Source organism: Macrobrachium nipponense, chromosome 41 (assembly GCF_015104395.2).
Source record: "Macrobrachium nipponense isolate FS-2020 chromosome 41, ASM1510439v2, whole genome shotgun sequence".
NCBI classification, from domain to species: domain Eukaryota; kingdom Metazoa; phylum Arthropoda; class Malacostraca; order Decapoda; family Palaemonidae; genus Macrobrachium; species Macrobrachium nipponense.
The window spans coordinates 37,867,594-37,892,926 of record NC_061102.1 but is presented as its reverse complement, the minus strand read 5'-3'; the positions used below and the strand labels follow the sequence as shown (position 1 = coordinate 37,892,926).

The 25,333-nt window shown below is 41.7% G+C and overlaps 1 protein-coding gene across 1 annotated transcript in view; it reads right to left on the bottom strand.

Annotated features, from left to right (window-relative positions):
- Positions 1 to 6,713: 6,713 nt before the first annotated feature.
- The window catches only part of LOC135212696 (nucleoporin Nup43-like), a 145,775-nt gene continuing 127,155 nt past the window's right edge, over positions 6,714 to 25,333 (bottom strand). Inside the window, exons 5-7 of the mRNA XM_064246379.1 lie at positions 11,377 to 11,515; positions 9,645 to 9,782; positions 6,714 to 7,130 (exon numbers count right to left, since the gene is read on the bottom strand). Coding sequence (XP_064102449.1) covers positions 6,958 to 7,130; positions 9,645 to 9,782; positions 11,377 to 11,515 — 450 coding nt within the window. The 3' untranslated portion in view covers positions 6,714 to 6,957. The remainder of the gene's footprint in view (positions 7,131 to 9,644; positions 9,783 to 11,376; positions 11,516 to 25,333) is intronic.

Below are 25,333 nucleotides of genomic sequence, written 5' to 3'. Positions count from 1 at the left end.
CTTGTGGGTCTGCCGATGGGGTCTTACCCACTTACTCAGCAGAGCCTAAAAGGACTTTGTCAATGGGTGCTGATCCACTTATATGACAATACACCTTATGAAGGAGCACACAACCAATCCCGACCACCTGATCCTAACCATATGTTAGAACTAAGGATTGTTACGAGTTATCCCCTAACTCGTCACAACAACCGTAACTCAAAAACCACTACGCACACATACATAATTTTCCAAAAAAAAAATTTTACTCAACTAATTGGATGTGACAAGAATTCTCTTATGAACAACCTAGACGGCCGCCCGTGCGAGCCTGAATCCTCCATTGTTCGAAGAGATTCTCGACCATATCCAAACAGAAGAACAGTATATACATTTAAGGATTGGTGTCGGCTCCCGTACCCAGAATCGTATCTGCCGATACGATAGGACCTAGAGAAAAGCACTTCTCATACGTCACACGCACGTCTTTCAAGTAATGAGATGCAAATACTGAGTTGCATCTCCAATATGTCGTATCTATAATGTTTTTAAGCGACATATTCTTATAAAACGAGAGAGACGTCGCAACCGCTCTTACTTCATGAGCTTTTACTCTCAGTAGTTGTAATTGTTCGTCAGGACAGACCTTATGAGCGTCCGTAATGACGTTTCTTACAAAGAACGCTAGAGCATTCTTGGACATCAGTCTTGTGGGGTCTTTTACCGCGCACCAAAGACCTTGTCTAGAGCCTCCCAACTGACGCTTCCTCTGAAGATAGAACTTCAGAGCTCTAACAGGGCATAGAGACCTCTCTGCTTCTCTGCCTACGAGACTCGACATTCCTTTGACTTCGAATGACCTAGGCCAAGGATTCGTGGGATTCTCGTTTTTCGCTAAAAACAGGGTCTTAAACGAGCAAATAGCCGAGTCTCCCTTGAATCCTACTTTATCCTGCAGAGCTTGTAACTCACTAATTCTTTTTGCCGTCGCTAAAGATAAAAGGAATAGGCATTTTCTAGTTATGTCTCTAAATGATGCCAGATGCGGAGGCTCGAATCTATCCGAAGACAGATATTTGAGGACTACGTCCAAGTTCCAGTTCGGAGGTACTGGTTCCTTAGACTTTGAAGTCTCAAAAGATCTTATGAGATCGTGGAGATCTTTGTTATTTGCCAGATCTAATCCTCTGTTCCTGAATACAGCCGAGAGCATACTTCTGTATCCCTTTATTGTGGATACGGCTAGATGAGATTTTACTCTCAGGAATAGCAAGAAATCAGCAATTTCCGCTATAGAGGTAGAGGAGGAGGACAACTTCTTGGCTCTACACCACCTTCTAAAGACCTCCCACTTTGACTGGTATACTTTCGTAGTGGAGGTTCTGCGAGCTCTCGCGATCGCGCTTGCCACTTCGCGAGAAAAGCCTCTCGCTCTGACAAGTCTTTCGATAGTCGAAAGGCAGTCAGAGCGAGAGCGGGGAGGTTTTGATGGTACCTCCTGAAGTGTGGTTGTTTGAGAAGATCCGTCCTTCCTGGTAGGGATCTTGGAAAGTCTACGATCCACTCTACCACCTCCGTGAACCATTCCTAGGCCGGCCAAAAGGGGGCTATTAATGTCATCCTCGTCTCTTTTGACGCCACAAACTTTTTCATTACTAACCCCAGGATTTTGAATGGGGGAAAAGCGTAAACGTCCACTCGAGACCAGTTTAGCAGGAAGGCGTCTACCATAATCGCTCTTGGGTCTTCCACGACCGAGCAAAACACTGGGAGCCTTTTTGAAATGTATGTTGCGAAGAGATCCACATGAGGAGTTCCCCACAGAGACCAGAGATCGAGACACACTTCCTCGTGCAGAGTCCATTCTGTATGAAGGACCTGGTTCCTCCTGCTGAGCCTGTCCGCCCTCACATTCCTTACTCCCTGTACGAACCTTGTCAGCAGGGAGATGTTCCTGTGAGACGTCCAAAGTAATAGGTCTCTCGTGAGTTCGTAAAGGAACGAGGAGTGTGTCCCTCCCTGTTTCCGAATGTAGGCAAGTGCGGTGGTGTTGTCCACGTTTACTTGCACTACCTTGTCTCTCACCAGAGGTTCTAGGCTCTTCAAGGCCAGGTGTACGGCGAAGAGCTCTTTGCAGTTTATGTGCCAGGACACCTGTGCTGGTTCCCAGGTGCCTGACACTTCCTCTGAGCCTAATGTCGCTCCCCAACCCGTCTCCGACGCGTCGGAGAACAACACTAGGTCTGGGTTCTGTGTTCTTAGAGAGATCCCTTTGTTCTCTTCCAGAGGTAGCAACCACCACTGTAGGTGTGCCTTTATCTCCACTGGAATGGGAAAAACGTCCGACAGTTGTCCGGTTTTCCAGCTCCAAGACTTCTTGAGGAAGAATTGAAGTGGACGGATATGAAGTCTTCCTAGAGGGAAGAATTGTTCCAGCGAGGAAAGCGTCCCCAGAAGGCTCAACCATTCCCTCGCTGACGTTTGTTGCTTCTCTAAGAAGAGAGAGATTATCCTCCAACCTTTTGCGGTTCTCTCTTGCGAAGGAAAAACTCGAAAACCCCGAGAATCCATCCGAATCCCCAGATAGACTAGGTCTTGTCTGGGGGTCAGCTGAGACTTCTCGAGGTTCACAAGCAATCCCAACGCCTTGGTCAAATCCAGAGTTAACTTTAGGTCCTCCAAGCACTGTCTCTCCGATCTGGCCCTGATGAGCCAGTCGTCTAGATACATAGAGACATTCACTCCTTTGAGATGAAGAAATCTCGCCACATTCCTCATCAGGCTTGTGAAGACCTGAGGAGCTGTGGACAGGCCGAAACACAAGGCTCTGAACTGAAAGATCCTTCCCCCCGTCATGAAACGGAGGTACTTCTTCGACGAAGGGTGGATCGGGACGTGAAAGTAGGCGTCCTGGAGATCTAGAGACACCATCCAATCTCCTTGTCGTAATGACGCTAGGACTGAAGCAGAAGTCTCCATGGAGAACTTCTCCTTCTGAACAAATTTGTTCAGAGAGCTGACGTCTAGTACTGGTCTCCATCCTCCCGAGGCTTTCGCCACTAGAAAAAGGCGATTGTAAAACCCCGGGGAGTTTTGATCCAGTACTAGTTCTATTGCCCTCTTGTCCCACATTTGTTCCACCATCGATCGAAGAGATACCCTCAGCACAGGGTCCTTGTACTTGGCTGATAGTTCCCTTGGTATTGACGTTAGGGGCGGAGTATTCAGGAAAGGGATACGATATCCCTTCCTTATGATATTCAATGAAGACGCGTCTGCGTCTATCAGTGTCCAGGCCTCCACGAATCCCAGGAGCCTGGCACCTACTGGTGCTTGGAGGAGAAATGTTTCATTTTCCCTTTTTAAAGGGACGAAAGGCGGACCTACCTCTCTTCTCTGGAGCCTTCCTTCTTGCGGGAGGTCTGGAGATCGGACCACCTCGAAAGGGCTGCATAGAAGTGCTAGGTCCTTTCTTGTCAGATACTAAAGCAGGTTTCTTCTTCCTAGCCGACTGCGTCAGAAGATCCTGCGTCGCCTTCTCAGTTAAAGAGTGAGCCACGTCCTTCACTAACTGAGAAGGGAACAAATAGTCAGACAGAGGTGCATACAGTAGAGCTGCCCTCTGAGCATGCGAGACTGCCTTTGTTAAGAAGGCGCCATACACCGTCCTTTTCTTTAAAAGACCTGCTCCAAATAATGAAGAGACTTCAAAAGATCCATCCTGTACCGCTTTGTCGATGCAAGACAAAATGCATAACAGGGCTTCAGGTTCGATTCCCTCTGAATCATGAGCTTTCTTGGACATCACCCCAAGGGACCAATCCAAGAAGTTGAAGACTTCCAATACATGGAAGAGTCCCTTGAGGAGATGATCCAGTTCTGAAATACTCCATGTAATTCGAGCAGAATTGAGACTTGGACGCCTTGAAGCGTCAACTAACGTCGAAAAATCTGCCTCTGTTGTAGAAGGGAGAGCGATACCCATATTCTCCCCCGTCTTGTACCATATGCCTCTTTTCCCAGCTAACCTTGCTGGAGGCATGCAAAATACTGTCCTGACTAAGTCTTTCTTCGACTTCATCCAGGAGTCTAAGGCGTGTAAAGCCCGCTTCATCGAGATGGTGGGCTTCATCTTCAGAAAAGACGAGGGCTTCTTCGCCTTCGCACTAGAAAAGAGCGAGCGTGGAGAAGGAGGAGCAGCCGGAGTCAACTCGTCTCCGTATTCCTCAAGAAGCAGGGTAGTCAACACCTTATAGTTGGACAAGCCCTCTCTTCCAAGATCGTCATCATCCGATTTTTCCTCCAACTCGGGATATATCTGAGTTTCCGTTCTCCTTTCTGAACTTTCCTCTTCTGGAGGAGACAAACTCCTGATAGGAGAGGGGCCAAGGGAATGAAACTCTTTCCTTTTTCCCGTTTTGATAGACTTGGCAGGCGTCACAACCTGCGTCTTCTCATGAACTGTAGAAGACGCCTTGTATGACGCTTCCCCCTCTCCGAGCGTCATGTATGACGTCTCTTGTTGACGTCTTGATGACGCTTCGCGTCTGGAAGACGCTCCGCTCTCTAAGGGCGTCGCTTGAAATGACGCTTCACTTCTAAAAGACGTCTTTCGTTTTTCTTGTCTTACAACACTCTCGTCCGCCCCCGTTCTAGTTCTCGAACTCGAAGCTCCTGCCAGACGTTTAGCAGTTTCACATCTGTCTGACGCTTCTCTTCGAGCAGGTGAGAGAGGACGAGACTTCTTAATTGGAAGCGTCACGTCCTTCCGACGGGGCGCTAAAACTCCCACAAGAGATGACAGTTGTTCCTGAACCGCCATAATTATCTTTCTTGACGCTTCTCCCACGTCTAGTGCATGACGCCTCTCGTCATCACTCGGGGAAGAAGCATGATGGGGTACTTCCTCATAAGCGTCAGGTGACGCTGACGCCACCTTCGCCTTCTTAATAGCAGACGGGGCGTCATCCGAGAAGCGCTCTGGGCTCGAATCAATGTCTTGCTTCATATGACGCTTCAGCGGTCTCGATAAGTTCGACTCCTTCCACCCTCGTTTAGGTGAGGGAGAGGGAGAGGACGAGAAACACTCGCGAAGGACGCTTTTCCTATAGCGCCCTTGAGCTGGCTGCCATGAAGCAGAGCTCTGCTGAAGGGACGTCTGACCGTTGGGGATTCCCCACGACCTCCTTAAGGCTTTCGACTTTCCTTCTCCTCTGGGCATGGGAGCTTGGAAGAGGTCTAGGCCTGGGAGCGCCGCAGGGACGATCAAACGCCCCCTCCACAACACTGATAGAACTCACTTCACTAAAATGTTCACTATCACTAGCCTTACCTTTCGAGTCAGCCATCTTGGACTTCATGTCTCTAATAGTCGCTTTCAGATTGGCGATTTCCGATGCCGAATCCGAAAAAACACTCTGAGAATGAGATCTATAGGGAGAATCTACATCAGTAGGGTTAGAATTATCCGTAAAAGGCTCAATAGGCCTTGAACTCACACCTTTCAGTCGTCTAACTCTATCCCTCTCTAACTTCTTCAAATAAGAAGTCAAAGTCTTCCACTCTTCTGCATTCAAACCCTCGCATTCCTTACAAGTGTTAATAGCAGAACACTGAACCCCCCTACATTTACGGCATACAGTGTGAGGATCAACCGAAGCTTTCGGTATCCTCACCCTGCAGCCTACATTCACACACATTCTCACACTCACATTAGAATCAGACATACTGAGAAAAATCCAAAAGAGTTATTCCAAAAACAGTCCACAGTAGCGAATGCCAAAACACGATCCAAATACGTCACCAAAAAGCCGAAAAACGTTGATCAAAGGTTGAAAAATGAATCTAAGTCAGGAGGTAATAACAACAATGTTGATACCACCGGCGACAGAGAAAATATGATAGAAAACGGGGATGGTTCCTAGTCCTGCCGCCCAGGGCAGGCCGGTAGATCACCTGACCTACCTGTAGCGAGTGGCGCGAAATTTGAATTTCTGTCGGGGACGACGGAGTCTTAGCTATGTATATATCTGACAGGTAAGTTGATTGTATGAAAATTAAATTTTTGATCTAAGAAAAACCTATTTTTGGCAGCTGCTGTGAATCCTCAAACTCGCCCACTTTCCCTGAAGAAAGGGCATGGGACTAGGGTGAACATTGACCTGGCATTTCATTAAGATGGCACAGACTTATTATGTTGTCATCATATGTGTGGAAGTATGACATAGAGCCTACGTAATAGTTGTAGGACAGGAGATAGAGCACTCCTGTCCCGAGTCCTTTATATTCTATCACTGTGCCAACAAGCACTATTCTGGCCGACCAAATAAGAGAAATCTTTGTAATTGGTTGGTTTGTCTTATGGAGCCCTCGGGAGACCATGAAAGAGTTACCTCTTTGAGGGCAAACAGTAGTAGGTACTACGCTATCAAAAAAGCGTTGCTATGATAGTGTCCTGCTTAAATGGCAATTCAGCAGATTAATATATAAAATTTCTTTGTTGTGGGAATGTAAAATAATAAATAACTTTTATGGTTCATGTACACAAACCTCTCTCATGAAAGAACCCTCCTTTCAACACCTCCCCTTACTAATTTAAGCATGCTGAAGGAAGAACACCAAATACCTAAAGTATTATTCCATACAGGGATAGCAGCACAGCTCATTTCACAACCTAAACCTGAATAAGGAGAAATCTGATATACCATTAATAATGGTGATGAATGATAGACTAATAAGGCAAGTATAACACTTTAATTTAACAATGAATTATTCACTCAAATGAATGAAATGATGAACTCATTGCTGAACTGAAACAAAGTTATTTTCTACAGTACAATCTAATACTTACAGATGACATTGTAAGCACATTTTAAAAAATATTTGAATTGAATTTCACAAAAATGTAAAACAATTTGTAATTATAACATAATATTATAGGTAACCACTAGTTTAGAAAAATTCTAACTTGACTGTATCTCACAAAAACACATTCCTGATGGTAAAAACTGCTTCGTTATCTGAACCTGCAATGAGTACAGAGCCTTCAATGTCTACAGAGTTGATGGGTAGTGGCGATGGAGGGATAATACTTGTTGTGTCAATTATCCCTTGAGCAACGTCACTAGTTAGCCAGACACTTATGCTAGATCCTGGAAAAAAAGTAAAACATCTAATAAAGATAAAATATATTTTATACTGCAAACTGATAAAATATGCATGCCATTTCATTTGTAACAAAACCCTGCTCATTCTTTGTCTTCACCTATTTGACCACAGGGCAGTGGGAAAAGGAAGGGGCCATTATGTACAATTCATCAGTTTCATAAGTTAATTTACCAATGTGTTTTTGAATAAATTATACATAATTTGGAAAAAACCTATAAATCATACATGCCAAATCCCAATTTAGGTGATGAGAATTTGACTTACCAAATCCCCAGATGCTGAAAGGCTTAGAACTAAATGGTGCAAGTGATAAAAGCTGTAGACCAAGAATGCAACTCTAGACCAGGGGTTCCTAAATCAGGGGTAGAGACCCCAAGTGGGGTCGGAATGCTCATTATGTGGGGTCATAAATAGGTCATGGGGTCACTGAGGTACCCCCAGGGAATGGGTGTACAAAATATCCAAGTAGGGGGTATGAGGTATCATGTTAAATTCAATGCATTCTCACGAATGGTGTTCATTAAATATTACTATCATAGCCGCATGACAAACATCAACTTGGAAAATTGTATGATGTATTGCCTAACAGTATACACGTCCACATACAGAAAATTTATCAAATAGTGACCAGTGCATTTTTCTTGAGTTTTACCTACCAAAGTAGGCCGTTTTCAGAGTTTTTAAACAAACCATGATAGGATGGAATGCGGGATAAATGCTGTGTCTTGGCAATATCTCTGAAGTAGCATAGCATCTAGGGGAACTCTTGCTCTATATTATAATAAGGCCAAGACTTACCCCACCACATACTCACAAACAGGCAGTAAAATTTTGAAGAACACTGTCTCTGATGACCTCTTCATACACTAACAACTTCAAAAGGAAAATTTCCAAAGAAAGCCAACAAGGTACCTAGTTTCTGGATGCTATGGGTTACGGGACTTGGGGAGTGGAGTCTGCCTTTGTAATTAGAGGCACTAACGTTATTCTCAACCCTTGCAGTGAGAGCAACTTGATAGTTGTAGGGTGTAAGAGAAGACCAATTGGGTAAAAAGAGGATCCCCTCTTTAATGGGTCCTCATCCTTGAATAGGATTAAGAGGCCAAGGGACAGAGCAAATGATAGCAAGTCATGTGTGTGATGAGACACTATCCACATCTAAGAAAACCTAGTTCACTTACCCAAGCTTGTGACACCAAGGCAGTATCGAAAACCACCTTCTGGAGCATATGGGTTGTGGTCATACGGGGACCACTGAACTGAGGTGACAGGAGTTGAAAAACCTTCATCCAAGACAAAGAAATAGGAGCCATTGCAGAATCTTTACTTTGTAAATGACCGGAGGGTGGCGCTAAACCCACAAAGCAAGGGGTCAGACAGCACAGCCTCATACATCTTATCTGAGGTGGTGGCAAGGTGTATGTTCTCAAATAGGTAGATTGAAAAATTTAAGTTTCAATCACATATTTGACCACGTTTTCTGTGTGGAGGTAATCCAACCATTCCTTTGTGTAAGTGTCAGCAAAGGGATGGCTGAAATGAACAGCTTTATTTCTGCCACTGACTAGTACTTCCATGTTGCTGCTTAGTTCTGAAATTTTGCCTCTACATCTCCACTTTTTCAATCTATATTTAATTGGTGAAACCCCCCAAAAAAACAAAAATTAAGCCTTTTAGCAAACCTTTCAAAAGACTGAAGCTTCATTAACAAAATAAATTATAGCAAACTGCCATACGGACTAAAATAAGCATGTGAAGTCTTCATACAATGAGTGTTCAAGGCAATTTTAAATCCAATATGGCATCCCACCAAATGATGGGGCACCCTGAACTGTGCTTGCACACTTCCCTCCCAGAGCTCAATTAACGGTGTACTGAACACTAACTGCATATAGGTAATTTTAGTTGTAATCAGCATAATATATTTTATTGCCTATATTAGCGAAAGTTTGAGACATGGAATTCCTGTGGGTCATGTGGTAGAAACTGAAATGCATTCTTACTTGTAATTCGTAGTTTTATCCTTACTGACATCACAACTGAAACCAGTGATTTATTGATTGTAATTTTACAAATTTTGATTCTTAGTCCACTCAAAATACCACTTAAAATGGATGAGAATAGTTGTTTACAGCACTTCATTCCATGCTGGTTACTGTTGGTTACTACCTCATTCTTACTTTCAACGCATCAGTTTGTATGAACTCCTTGAGCAGTAAAACTTATAAAACTCACTACTTACTACTACATGAGGCCTAATTCTGCTAACCTTGAAGGTATGAGTCTTAAATGCCATCATAAGTCTATAGTAACTATAAGTAAGGTCTTCAAAAATGAAGAAATTTGGTGCAAGGAAAAGACTGGAAAAAATAAAAATAAAAAATTCTTGGAAAAACATGAAATGACAAAAAAAATTTTCACAACCCTATTTGGGAGACAAAAATCATCATACTACATTGACCCTAATCATAACTCAACAATTTTATAAATCAACAAACCTGATGGCTCCCTGTTATTTTTGAAAGGCATGCTGGAAGGTCTAGCATTGGCAGAAGCATCCCAGTGAAGAATCTGACCATCTGTCCCACAAGTAAATAAATGCTCAGGAGATGCTGGATGAAATTTGACTGAAGTAACTGTAAATAAAAATATAAAGGAGTATCAGAATGAATTGACTGTTTTCAACCAAGAATTTATCCTGAGATCAGAATCCTAAAGTACTAATTCTATGGCAAATGACAACAGACCTGCAGCATGATGTGAATCCTTCATTTTTCATAATCAATGTTCCTAATTTAGTTAAAAATCCCTTTTTCAAGGATAGAACAGCAATAAAAATGACTCATAACTTGTGGGGAGTCTAAACTGGCAGGGTGTAGGGAAAGCACTTTTGCTGGGAACTAAGCCCTTATAAGCACTAGATACATATTAGCAAAAAGTTGTCTTTTAAAAAGAGTATTTAATGAATAGAGCAACTCATGGGAAGATATATGACAGTCAAGCTCAGTGCAATTAGAGGTACATGAAAGAAAACAAAACTTACACAGTGACTAATGCACAAGAAAACAAACAACGGTTTCACGCAGCTGTTCTGGCCTCCATCATGTTAACTAAAATTTTGTAAGGAAACAGCAAACCCTTTTGTTTCATATTCCACCAACTGCAGATATGGTACTATTGTATAAAACAGCATTTTCTTCCAAGATAGTTGGCTCAATTATCTTTCCCAAGATTGTTCATTATTTACTCGATGATAATTCATAAATTACCATAATAACAATAAAAAAGTGAATGTAGACAGAAGATACACTGCAATCAATTAAGCACAGAGTTATACATTTCTTCTATTTTTCTCTTACTTATAATGCATAATCCATACAAGCTAGTTGGCTCAATTATCTTTGCTGAAATTTTTCATTATTTACTCAATGACAATTCATAAATTACCATAACACAATAGAAAAATGAGTGTAGATAGACGGAAGAAACATCACAATCAATTAAGCACAAAGGGTCATCCATTCTATTTTTCTCTTACTTATAATGCATACAATTATTATAACAAAGGGTATCTTATATTTTTATTTTAGAACACAATTAAATATCTAGAATGTTGGTTGTGTAAAGCTATTGAGCATACACAGATTGTAATCTATGTATCCTTGATAGCTTTTACATGCCTCCTAAAAATAACTTTTGGAATTCTTGTAGAAGTTCAAGAGTTGTGCGCACTACCTGTCAATGAAAGGTACAAAAATAATATCTCACTTATCTGCACCAAGCATCTAAGGAAATAGTTTATAGAACAATGGAACAGCCCTAGAATGGTGTCAAAAGGTTTGTGATCATTCTCCATGTGTTCTTTTCAGGATTGCTTTCAAGTGCTTATTACCATTATATTTTTTTATTTACAATAACTTTTATATGTACTATGAAACAATTGTTAGGAGAGGGTGGATAGCAAGATGGAAGAAAGAAAATATGAATGGAGGTAGAGTAAAAGGAATGAAAGGGGATGCAAAGAACCTAAGTAATGCTTACAGTGCACTGATAGCACTACCCCTACAGGGCCTAGATATACTGTTCACAGAAACCCATTTTAAGTTTATTTAAAAAATTATTATTCTAGCACAAGTGGATGCTTCACTTTTTACCATTAAATAGCTTTTATATTACAGTAATCAGTTTTAAAATAATATTATGTTGTAAGATAATATACTAGCTCCTTACTTGAGCCACAGTGGGCTGCAATCACAGTTATAGGCTGGTTGATATTTCGCATATCCCACAATGTCAGAGCACCATCCTCTCCTCCAGAAGCAACTATATGTTGCTGATTTGGATGAGCTGCTAAATTACAAACTGCAATCTGTGGATAAACAAGATCTCACTACAGAAAGTCATAGAGAAGTGTTTAAAATTGGCAATTATTTGTTAAAGGATTATAATAACTACACCACCTTCATATAAATATACAGTTTATATCATATTACAAGACTTACCATTGAAAAATGAATATTATGCTGAAAACATACAAAAAAAAATTCAATGCACAAACCAATAAATATGACAATCAATGCTTACAGGAGTACAAATCTTTGCCTTGTTTCATTTCTGCTAGCCTAGGGAAGCCTGACCACATTCTGAATTTCAAATAGGGTAGACTCATTTGTAATTGTTACTAACATGAGAGAGGTTCACCAGAACATCCCTCCCTTCACTCATTAGTTCCTTTCACCAATTCATTCTTTGTTGAAAAATGTTAGCACCTTTACTGAGTACTTTGTCTTTTACATAAAAGTTTTATAAACTTTCAAGTTGTTCTTGTTATAGCTCCTCAATAGTCTATTACTTAACCCTTAAACGCCGAAGCGGTAAAAAAAAAAATGTCTCCCGTGTGCCGGAGACGTTTCAGAGTGAGCGCGGAAGCGGAAAAAAATATTTTTTTTCAAAAAATCACAGCGCGCTTAGCTTTCAAGATTAAGAGTTCATTTTGGCTCCTTTTTTTGTCATTGCCTGAAGTTTAATATGCAACCATCAAAAATGAAAAATATTATCATTATCATATATAAATAATGCGATATATGATAGCGCAAAAACGAAATTTCATATATAATTGTATTCAAATCGCGCTGTGCGCAAAACGGTTGAGGGTAACAAGTTACTTTTTTTTCGTTGTAATGTACACTAAATTGCAATCATTTTGGTATATAACACATTGTAAAACGATAAAAGCAACACAGAGAAAATATTATCACAAAATAATGCATGAATTCGTAACGCGTGGACGTAAACAAATATTTTTTTCAAAAATTCACCATAAATCTAAATATTGTCCTAGAGACTTCCAATTTCTTTCAAAATGAAGACAAATGATTGAATATTACTATACTGTAAGAATATTAGCTTACAAATGCAGTTTTCGACCATATCTGACGAGTTAAAGTTGACCGAATGTAGAATTTTTATTATATATATTTTTTTATATGCAATTATTTCGGAAATAAGAAAAGCTACAACTTTAAAATATTTTACGTTTTATTCTACATGAAAATGCGCACATTTTCATATATAAAACTCTATGAAATGCCTAATATGAAACGGAGCAAATATTCCGAGAATGGGACTTACACATTTCAGAGATTTGTGGCGGAGAATCCGCGGGCGGAGGGAAGGAAAGTTTTTTTTTTAAATTTACCATAAATTTAAATATTGTGCTAGAGACTTCAAATTTGTTTCACGATGAAGATAAATGACTGAATATTACTAGACTGTAAGAGTATTATCTTACAATTGCGTTTTTCGACCATTTCGGTAGAGTCAAATTTGACGAAACGTGGTTTTTCTTCTATTTATCTTGATTTATATGCAAATATTTCAAAAATGAGAAAAGCTACAACCTTCAACTATTTTTTGTTGTATTATACATGAAATTGCGCACATTTTCATATATAAAACTTTATGTAACGGCTAATTTAAAATGGTGCAAACATTACCACAATCGCACGTATGATTTTTTCGGAAGAGTTACCGCGCGAACATAAAGAAAATGTTATTTTTTTCATAAATTCACCATAAATCGAAATATTGTGCTAAAGACTTCCAATTTGTTGCAAAATGAAGGTAAATGCTTGAATATTACTAGAATATAAGCGTTTTAGCTTACAATTGCGTTTTTCGACCATTTCGGTAGAGTCAAAGTTGACCGAAGGTTGAAAATTTGTCACTTATCATTTTTTATATGAAAATATTTCAAAATTGATAAAAGCTACAACCATGGGTTGTTTTTAGTTGTATTGTGCATGAAATTGCGCACATTTTCATATATAAAACTTTATGTAACGGCTAATTTAAAATGGTGCAAACATTACCACAATCGCATGTATGATTTTTTTCGGAAGAGTTACCGCGCGAACGTAAGGAAAAAGTTTTTTCATAAATTCACCATAAATCGAAATATTGTGCTAGAGACTTCCAATTAGTTGCAAAATTAAGGTAAATGATTGAATATTACTAAAATATAAGAGTTTTAGCTTACAATTGCGTTTTTCGACCATTTCGGTAGAGTCAAAGTTGACCGAAGGTTGAAATTTTGGCACTTATCGTTATTTATATGAAAATATCTCAAAACTGATAAAAGCTACAATCATGAGTATTTTATTGTTGTATTCTAAATAAAAATGCGCATATTTTCATATATAATACTCCATGTAACGGCTAATTTAAAATAGTAAAAAAATTATGTCAAAGTTACAAAATAATTTCCGAGATGTCACAAATACTTTTTAGTGCGACAAGAAAGATATTCGCGCTTGCGCGCCTGCGTAACGATTGTAAACAAAACAACACCTTGATCCGTGAACTCCCAGCATCCCCCAAGGCGCGTGATTCAAGAGTTTTCGGCTGGTAGGCCTAAAAGTATTTTTCCGCGAATTTTTAAAAAAAATTTTGTATGTCGACGTAAAATATGTCCAGTCGGCACCCGAGAGACAAAAAATGTCTACGTAAAATACGTCCAGTCGGCGTTTAAGGGTTAATTACCTAAGTTTTTACAGGCAGTCCCCGGTTATCGGTGGACTCGGTTAATGGCAGTCTGGTTTTATGGGGCTTGTCTAGCGCCATAAAATTGGCAATTTATGGCACTATAACAGGCAGAGTTTCAGTTATCAGTGCCATAAGGCGTCGACAATAGTTAAGGTGCCATTAACAGGTTAGTATTGGCACCATGAACCAAAATCGGCATTATAAATCCCCGAGTTTCGGTTAATGGCAGATTTTGCTTACCAGCACCCTGCTGACAACCAGGGACTGCCTGTAGTATCAATCAATCGTCAATCATCATCTATGTATTATTTACCTATGCTTCTGTAAAGTTGTTCTATTTTGCCCATTACGTACATGTGATGTGTCCTATTAATTTTAGCAAATTATATAAAAATAGTATTGTTTATCTTTCATTACACCACACATTACAGTCCACAGTGTACCAAGAATCACAAGTCTTTTTGTCTGATTGACATAAGAAGAAATAGCCTTAGATACGTATTAACCTCAGATATATATTAACAAACAACTTTACCACTTGCAACCCTACAATGGAGTCAAAAAGTTTGTGATCATTCTCCAGGTGTTCCCCTCAGGATTGCTTTTAAGTGTTTATTACCATTATATTTCTATTTACAATATTTTTTTCATCCCTTATTTCCTTCTAATATTTGTGCAAGTGAGACAAAAAGGTGAATTCTACATTTATTAGGTATTTTAGTCACCATAATTGGTAACTATTTTAATCTTCTAAGAAAGTGACTTTTTTGCAGTGTTTCTACAGTTCAGCTTTAAATTCAATTGTTTCAAGTATTCTGTAGTTTTAACATTTTACTTAACTTCATATACTACTGTAGTTGTTACACTAAAAGTTAATTTTTCACTGTCAGATTAGCTAACTAACAAGCAATTAACTATTGTCGTCTGTGGAATGGAATATGGGACCTATGAAATCATTCAAAGCTGAAAGGGAAACTGAGAATAAAAGGTTTCATAGGTGTGAAAAGAGGAAAACCTTGCATTTGCACTATGAAACAATTGTTAGGAAAGGGCAAAAAGTAAGAATAAAGAATGATATTATGAATGGAGATACAACAAAATAACTGAAAAAGATTGCAGCTAGGGCCAAAGGGACACTGCAAATAACCTTAAGTAGTATTTAGTATTTTTCATAGCTAACAAACCCGAGGTCTTAACAGTAGGATAAATATTCTGGTGCCAGCTGGAAGCCAGTTAACAAGTCAAAAATTGTGAATGCAAGGAATCTTGGCATCTGACATCCAATACGTAGTTGAGGTGGAAGCGAGTCAAGAGCCCGCCCTTGAATCCAGTGATGCAGCAGTCTTTCTTCCAACCCAGGATGAAGCATAAGAGGGATGGCTAGAGGTGAGCAGTCAATGTTAAGTCCTCAGGTTTGTTAGCTATTAAAAATGATATTGTTATGATACAATAAAGTTTGTTCATACTTACCTGGCAGATATATATATAGCTGTATTTTCTGAAGTCCGACAGAATTTTAAAAACTTCCGACACACGCAGTGGTCGGCCAGGTGGTTAGTACCCATTCCCGCCACTGGGAGGCGGGTATCAGGAACCATTCCCATTTTCTATTCATAATTTTTATTTCCACTGTCCCCTGAGGGGAGGTGGGTGGGTACTTGATTATATATATCTGCCAGGTAAGTATGAACAAACTTTATTGTATCATAACAATATCATTTTGTTCATGAAACTTACCTGTCAGATATATATATAGCTGAATCCCACCTTTGGAGGTGGGAAGGGACAGAATAGAAGGATTCTAGGAAACAAATGCATGCAGTTGATTTACATCTTGGTTCCACCTGTTAGCATAGCTGACTTCGTGATTACTGTCACCCAAGTCTGCTTCTGCTTTACTAGAGTTGCCAGCGAGGTAGAGACCTATAAAGCTGGTGCACTCCAGATGATCTGTCAACGGGGGCGTGACCACAATGTGACTAGACCATACTGACCATACCATGAGGGCTAAGAAGTAAAATAAATATATATATATATAAATATATATATCACCACCTGACCAACCTAGCCAAAGTTAAGGTGTGTTAACTAAGGCTTAAGAGTTAAGAAGTCGCCGTTGTCGGCGACTCAACAACTAAATTAAGAGCTCTTCCTAACCATTTTCTACAGGATAGGATGAGTGGTACTTCTTGCCCCCAAGATTGTGTCTGCACACACGTATGGCCCTAGCGAGCAGCAGATCTCATATGCCATCTTCACATCTCGCAGGGAGTGTGAAGTGAACACAGAGTTGCTTCGCTAAAACGTGGTACTCAGGATGTTGCTGAGTGCCATGCTCTGTTGAAATGCTTCCGAGGCCGCGCCCTCACCTCGTGAGCATTCAGATAAAAAGATTTCAAATCTTTGTGCAAACACAATGAAGGAGCATTTTTGAAAGAACTCCGTAACACTAAAGCCAGGGTGTTCTTCGATATGGGCAAGTCTGGTCTTTTTCGGAACACTGCAGATTGCCCGAATGACTTCGACTTTCTTGAGTTTTATGTAGATAAAACTTGAGAGACCCGACAGGGCACAGGACTCTCTCTGGCTCCTGCCCACTAACTTGTGCCATCCTTGCTTCCAAGCTCCTGGCCCAAGGACAAAACGGGTTTCCATTCTTAGGCCACAACGGAAGGCTTAGAGAGCACACCGCCTTGTGTTCTCTAAAGCCAAAACTTGTGACGATGGCTTAAAATCTCACTAACCCTCTTTGTCGTATCTAGGGTGGTTAGAAGAAGGCCTTCCTGATCACATGCAAGAAGTTAACAGGTAGGAGAGGTTCGAATGCTTTGACATCAAGAACTTCAGACTACGTCTAAGTTCCATATTGAAAGCTTCGATCTGGACATGCACAGTCAGTCCGTCTGTACTAAAGTCAGGTGACCGACCAGTTGACCAGTCAGACGAATCAAGGACAGCAAGGCTGTACCCTGAAGACCATAAGGCACTATTCTTCGCTGAAGGATGAGTGTCTGGACTGCCTGGGCGATTCAATCTAAGCAAACCTTGGGGGTGTATCAACACAACCCAACGTCGTCAGCGAAATCAACTCCTGACTCGAGCTTCTGGTGCCAGGAGAAAGGAGCGAGGAGCAAAAAGGCGATTCAGTCCCGAAGGAAGAATGCCTGACAGTCCAACCTGGTCTCATGTTACACGATCATCGGGGGTGTATAAACGCAACCGACTTCGTCAACAAGAAACTCAGGGCTACTATATGTCGCCTGATCTTGCACGAGTGTCTGACTCCGAGAAAACAGGTGAGACAAAAAGTAGATGGTGAGCGAGTTTCGAGATTCCACAGAACTCAAAGATCGTGAAGGGCTTTGTTGTTTGACAGATGCAAATCTCTGAGCCCAAAGGCCGTCAACAACATATTTGCGTATTCTTTAATAGTTGTGACTGCCAGCTTATCCCATTCTTCAGACGGAAATGGAAGACGGTAATCTTATTCCTGTCAACATCTCGATAGTCTGAACGTAGTCAGACTCAGAGCGGAGAGGTTATAGGTACCTTTCGAGTTAGAGTAGACCGACTCTCTCGGAAAAGGTCCTTGGAAAGTGAACTAGGAAGTATGTGACCTCTGTGAATCCAGGATCCTGAAGGCCAACATGGGGCGATCAGCGTCATTGTCGCTCCCTGTGACGTCATAAATCCTCTTATTACATTTCCTAAGCGATTGAAAAAGGGGAAAAGAGACTAAACATCCATCCCCGTTCAATATCATAGGATGGCGTTTAATGGTACCGATCCGGATCGAGAATAAGGGAGCAGAGAAGAAGAAGCCTCTTCGTCCTCAACATATCGAAGAGAAGAATGAAAGGGCGTCCCTAAAGTCTCCACAACTCTCAACTTACTTCTAAAGAAAGATTCCACTCGGAAGTCAATAGTTGCTGCCGTCGATCGAGACGATTCGTACGGACTTTTGCAATCCTGTAACGAACCTCTAGAGGATCGTTACATTCTACGCCTGTTGTTATAATAGGCTCTTTCTCGTAAACTCGAACAGGGACCGAGAGAAGATACTTCTTAAGATATGAGAGAGCTGTGGAATATCAGAGTTGATCTGGACCACTGGTTCCCAAAAACTCGTTTCGAGGACTGGAGGGACTACCGAATCGCTTTTACTTCTTTCAGATTAAGATCCAGGACATCTGAAACCCTATCCAGATGTCCGGCACCTTCTTTCTATCACCTCAGGTGATAGACGCACTGAGAGATGTTCAGAATCATTCCTAGATCTTGAATAATATTTCAGTTTCCCGGTAGGAAAAAACTGTGGTCTGAATTGCAGTCTATTCAAGGAAACAAACTTCTTCAGGAAGGAAATGGTCCCCAGCAAGCTCATCCATTCCCTCCCCGAGTATGCTTACTTCCCTAATAAGGCTGCGCTTTGCCTAAGCAGGAGAGCATATAAAAGTGCAATGTTGCGGTAGACTCGTAGTTCTATACCGTGCGGTACCGAGCACCGAAAGGATTAAGAGATAACTCTGTTGAACATAGTAAGGCAAAACGAATGCAACATTTATTCATTCACGTAAGAAATCCCCTCAATCTTAGGCTAAAGTTCGTGATTGTAGGACAGAGATACAGTTAGTCAGTCAATCCCGCAGGAGAGACGTAACCGCCAGCACAGAGATACGGTTAGTCAGTCAATCCCGCAGGAGAGAGAGATGTAACCTACCGCGCATGACAGCGCACGATCTGTTACTGGCTCGGTTGGACTGGAGGACAGACACAGCGTGACAGCAGCAGCCAGCAGCTTACGAACGTCGTCTCTTAACTTTATGTCTGGGTTGCCAGCTACCCTATTCTACGAAGAAATAGGTCCGTTATTTTTTGAGCAGAAAGACTCTCAAGCTGGTATATTTAAGCGAAACAGAAAACGCTAAATATATAGATGCGTTTGTGTCGTCAGAACACTACCATACAACGGTAAAAGATAAATCGGAAACTCCTGGAAGGCTGCAGGGAGTAATGATTAAATGTCCCTAAAATAGACAATAGACCTCTCGGTTGCATTCCGAAGAGGTAACTACAGCAAGCGTATATGACTTGAACCAACCAGAAGTAAAATAACGCAAGGCAAAATATGAAATTATATCACAATAAAGTTTGTTCATACTTACCTGGCAGACATATATATAGCTGAATTCGGAAATACAGCTACATACATATCTGACAGGCAAGTTTCATGAACAAAACTTAAGAGAATCGAAGCAGTCAGCTCAAGCTTCTTATGTTATTGGACATAAGCGTTCATTGACTTAGTCTACAAGTCTATTTCTTGTACGAGTCTGCGAATGACGAATGAGAGCTCTTCCGAATCTTGTCAATAAGAGCTTATTCGCTTACGGAATATCAAGTTAATGAGATGTTTGTCAATGAGAACTAACCCATTTACGGGACAAAGAGATATTTTGTCAATGAGGGGATACCCACTTACTTGACAAAACGATAGTATATTGTCAATGGGGGAAAGTCACTGAATTGACAAAACGTAATCCAGGAAGTCGAGCATTTTATTTTTCCGATTCCCGTCTCAAACGAGGAAGGGGCAAGAATCCTGTTAAGAGACTGGGCTTACGGCAGCTAGAACGACGATGTTCAATTCGGCAGCGTAGTCCCGACTAGAAACTAACAAAATCTATCATCTGAAAAACCCTTTTAGATGGGCTAAAAAGCTTGCAAAATTATCCTGGGAAGAGGAAGAAACTCTCCAACCAGCTTCCTCTCCCGTATCACAACTAATGCCTGCTAAAGCTTAAAATTTATTGGCAGTATGGCAAAGGAAGTCCTGTCTTGCGCTTTCCTGAAGAGCGTCCTTTTGATGAGTGCCTTTGCAAGAATCCTACTGAACGTTGCCGAGAGTCCTGACATGCAGGACATCGAGCCTTTACATAACCCGTAACTGCCTTATCGCAAAGTCTTGACTGCGGTAGAGAAAACGAGATCTTCCCTTGAGCTTTCCTTAACTCCATCCACCTTTGCGAAAAGCAATATAATATTGACAGAGACCTCTTGAATTCACGAAACCCGAGGTCTTGCTGGGTTTCGAAGACGAAGTTGTCTGTTCACTTTAAGCTTCCTCCGAAGCACTGCTTACTTCACATTCTTTGCATGTGAGGTATAAGGTATCACCGAAGGTAGAGGTAAAAATTCTTGAGGCCCAAATCGTAAACAAGAGCTTGAAGAGTTCAACAGAAACGTTCAGCCAGGCGACACACCTGGCGTGCGCTGGCACGCGCGCTCGGCGTCCACTGGCGAGCCGCGAGCACGCTCGGCGTCCACTGGTGCGAGCTTGGCGTGCACCCGCGCGCGCCTGGCGTCCATCCGAACGTCCCGTCCAAGCCGAGCGTCAAAAGAAGCGTGCAGAAAAGCGTCACGCTCCTGACAGGCGTCAAAACAAGCGAGAGAAACTGCCTTCAGGGAAAAGCGAGATACATCTCGGAGAGAAATCCGACTGCACGAAACAGTCTCAGGAGAAGGGTTGATTGTGTGAGAATACGAGGGGCAAGGGAACGCCTTCTTATTCTCACAGTAACAAAGCTCAGACGTCCGCTCTCAAAAGCATCCTGCTACTAAGACTTCTTTTTCATATTTCTCGGTGGAAAGACGTACACGTGATCAGGCGACGTTCGCCTTCTTACTTCTCACTGGAACGCATAACGAGAGAGAGAGGACGAGAAGCAATCCTTCAGGATTTGTGCACGTGCACGCACTTAGGCAGTCTGGGGATTTTCATCAGAAACTGCCGAAGGCACGCCAGATCGGTGGGGGTTCCTCGTAACCCTCCTTCGGCTTTTGACATGCTCTCTCCCCGGGTCCTGGGAGTCAAGCAGAGGTCCCGGCCTAGAGGCGAAATAAGGCCGATCTGACGCACCCTCCACTACACAAGGGGCACTGTCACTGCACTTAGCCACTTCACTATTGCTCTCTAAAGCAAGCACTTTCGATTCTAAGATACGAATCGAAAGAGTATTAGAGAAAGGGCAATAACCTCTACAGACACTGTTTAGGGCCCGAAGGCAACATTACAGGGTTATGAGAAACAATAACAGAAGTAGCACTCTTCACAACAATGAAGGAGAGCGCGTAAGAAATCCCCTCATCACCTCTCGCAGACATATTCATAACCCGTAGGCCATACTACATACGAATCATACGTCTTCCTTACGGAATTAGACAAAGTCTCACACTCCTTACATGACAAATCTCAACAAAGAAGCAAGACTCATACCTCTCGTGCATACCAAGTGCGGATCTACCGAAGCTTTCGGTAGCCACACCCTATCTTTGCAGACAACACCCTCTGAAACTAGCCTAACTAGATTCAGATATCTTATGCAAAAATGAATCAAATTCAAATCAATTTAAGATAGCGTATGCCTAGCCACAAATCCAAGTAAATAAATTAAAAGACAATTAGGATACTTAGCGGCAATGAAGTTTCCAAAATCTAAGACGGAGGTACTGGAAACAGGTGTTTCCAGCACCGGCGACAGAAAAATTATGAATAGAAAATGGGAATGGCTCCTGATACCCGCCTCCCAGCGGCGGGAATGGGTACTAACCACCTGGCCGACCACTGCGTGTGTCGGAAGTTTTTAAAATTCTGTCGGACTTCAGAAAATACAGCTATATATATATCTGACAGGTAAGTTTCATGAACAAAATACAAATTAATTAAAAATTTGTTATTTGTTTATAAATGGAACAAACCTTTGGTCTTAACAGTAAGATACTCACATCTAAAGGGAGGTATGAGACTCCTAAACAGACTGGAGTTTTGGCACACCTGATCATTCTTTCTATAAATGAGAATTCTAAAGACAACCTAAGCCTTTGAGATATTACATATGTGCATATCTAACACTCAGTCCACTTGAAGTAAAAAAGAATTATATCTGTTCAAGCAACACACCATGTTAGCCACAAGAAACAGATTTGTCACCACTCCTCACTCCCCTTGCTGGAGCGAGGAGTTGAAGCTACTGAGCAGCAGATTTGTATATTACATGGAAAATAAAAACTGCAGTAACAGTATGGCTGCAACATTCACCTGCATCAAGCCAATTCCAGCATATGATGTCTATTCTTCAAACCGCCCGTAGGTATGAAGAAAGGAGAAAAGGGAAAGAAAAGAGACCAATCATCTCACTCATTCCCTACTCCACATAATCATCTTAGGCAAGTTACAAACTGTCCCGCCAGGAACACTGGAAGAGTTACACTTGTTGAACAGCCACCACTAGACCCAAGGAAAAAGTGCCCAAGAGTCTGTGGGCAATATCCTTCAGGTAGAAGGTAAAAGCGGTTTGACACAGTAACTAGCATTCAAAACCCTATGAACAGATAAGTTCTTCTAAAATGCCACAGAGGAACCTAATCCTCTGGCAACATGCACTTCTGAAAGGATACTCCCTGACACCTCTTTCTTGACCTGGCTTGTGTTAACAAAGTCTACAACAACTAAGCTCTAGGTGACGAGTCCTTCAAAATACAGCGTAGTGCATTGACGGGTCAGCGCAGGAACTCTTAAAGGTTACTGATAACAAACTCCATACCGTAAGAAATGGAAAAGGAGGCAAAGCTATCATGAACCATGGGAATCTGGGCCTTAGCCATGAACTACGGGGCAAATTTGAAAGCTACTGACCCCAACCCATTGTGAGTCTACATCATAAGCCTGACCATGGAGCCCTCCAACTCTTCCAAATAAGCCAAGGTCAAAAGGAAAACTGTTTCCAAATTCAGTTTCCGGTAAGACGATTGATGCTTGGGCTCAAAGGAGCTTGAGTGAGACTACCCAATATCAGAGTAAGTTTCCAACATAGGAGTCGAAGTTTCCTAGGTGAACAAGACCACTCAAAGTTCTAGAACCACATAGAGAATTCTCAGGGCAAAGTGATGTCCACATCCTTCAGATGAACTAATCATAAGTCAGCCCTGTAGCCCCTCGCTAGTAAAAACAGAATTTCCTGTTCTGAAAAATATCCAAATTCTTGTCTATTGAACAGAAACTTTGAGTGGAGAGAAGCCCTTTTGATAACACCAATCACAGCAGCAAATGGCTCATCTTGTATATATATGGCTGAAGATCCTCTGACGTAACCTTACATCTGAGTCACTGCTCAGCAAGAAAGATCTCTCGCTTGAAAGAGATACTGGACAGACTCCAGACATAAAGAAATGTTATTGTTATAATACAATTAAGTTTGTTCATACTTACCTGGCAGATATATATATAGCTGTATTTCTGACGTCCGACAGAATTTCAAAACTCGCGGCACACGTAGTGGGGCGGCCAGGTGGTAGTACCCATTCCCGCCGCTGGGAGGCGAATATCAGGAACCATTCCCATTTTCTATTCATATTTATTCATGACCCTTGTCTCCTGAGGGGAGGAGGGTGGGCACTCTAATTATATATATCTGCCAGGTAAGTATGAACAAACTTAATTGTATTATAACAATAACATTTTGTTCATGAAACTTACCTGTCAGATATATATATAGCTGAATCACACCTTCGGATGGTGGGTAGAGACAGACTAGGATTTTTAGGAAACTTAAATTAAAATAAAAGATTAACTTATTGGTTCCTTACCTGATAGCAAAGTAGACTATGTGATTACTGTCACTTAAAGCCTGCTTATGCTTTTATCAGAGTTGCCAGCCAGGTTTGGACCTGTAGTGCTGGTGCACTCTGGATGCTCTGTCAACGGGGACGTGACCACAATGTGACAAGACCATCTAGCCAAACATATGGCAGTAACACAGCAACCGACCACCACCTGACCAACTAACCAAAAAACCCCTGACATTAACACTAAGGAATGGGAGATTTCCACAGAAGATCTCACCATCAACCAAAAACACAATAAACTAACCTAACTAAGCTAAGGGATAGGGAGAGAGCCACCTTCAGCCCCAAAACTGTGTCTGCCGAAATGTAAGGCCCCAAAGAACTACAGTTCTCGTAAATCGTTCTCACATCCCGGAGGTAATGTGAGGCGAATACGGAATTGCTCCTCCAGAAGGTGCTATCAAGAATATCTCTGATAGACATATTCCTTTGGAAGGCAAGAGAAGTAGCTACGGCTCTGACCTCGTGAGCTTTCACTTTAAAGAGGCTCATATCAGTCTTCTGGCAAGATGAATGAGCCTCTTTAATGACGTCCCTCAAGAAGAAAGCAACAGCATTCTTCGACAACGGCAAATCTGGTCTCTTCACCGAGCACCAGAGATTACCTGAGGGACCTCTTATCTCTTTAGTCCTATTCACATAGAACTTGAGAGCCCTGACAGGGCACAGGGCTCTCTCTGGTTCTTGACCCACGAGACTCGATATTCCTTTGATTTCAAAGCTCTTTGGCCAAGGATTAGACAGGTTCTCGTTCTTAGCCAAGAAAGAAGGGTTCAACGAGCAGACAGCGCTGTCTCCCTTGAAACCCACTAGGCTACTGAACGCTTGGATTTCACTAACTCTCTTCGCCGTCGCCAGAGAAGCTAGGAAAAGCGTTTTTCTCGTCAAGTCCCTTAGAGAAGCTTCATGGAGAGGCTCAAAGGGACTTAGCATCAGATGTTTCAACACCACATCTAGATTCCATGAGGGCGGTCTTGCCTGTGGAATCTTGGTGGTTTCGAACGACCTTAAGAGATCGTGCAGATCCTTATTGTCGGAGAGGTCCAGTCCTCTGTGGCGAAAAACGGCAGACAACATACTCCTATAACCCTTGATTGTAGGAACTGCCAATTTCTGCACATTTCTTAGATAGAGTAAGAAATCTGCTATCTGATTCACAGAGGTTGTGGAAGAGGAAATTCCTTCCTTCTTGCACCATGCCCTGAAGGAGGACCACTTAGATTGGTAGACAGCTCTTGAAGAGGCTCTTCGAGCATTAGCGATTGCTCTCGCAGCTGCCTTTGAAAAGCCTCTCGCTCTGGCCAACTTTTCGATAGTCTGAACGCAGTCAGAGCCAGAGCGGAGAGGTTTTGGTGAAACCTTTTGAAGTGAGGCTGTCTGAGTAGATCTCTCCTCCAGGTCAACGTTCTTGGGAAAGTCCACAAGGAATGTCATGACCTCTGTGAACCACTCTCTTGCT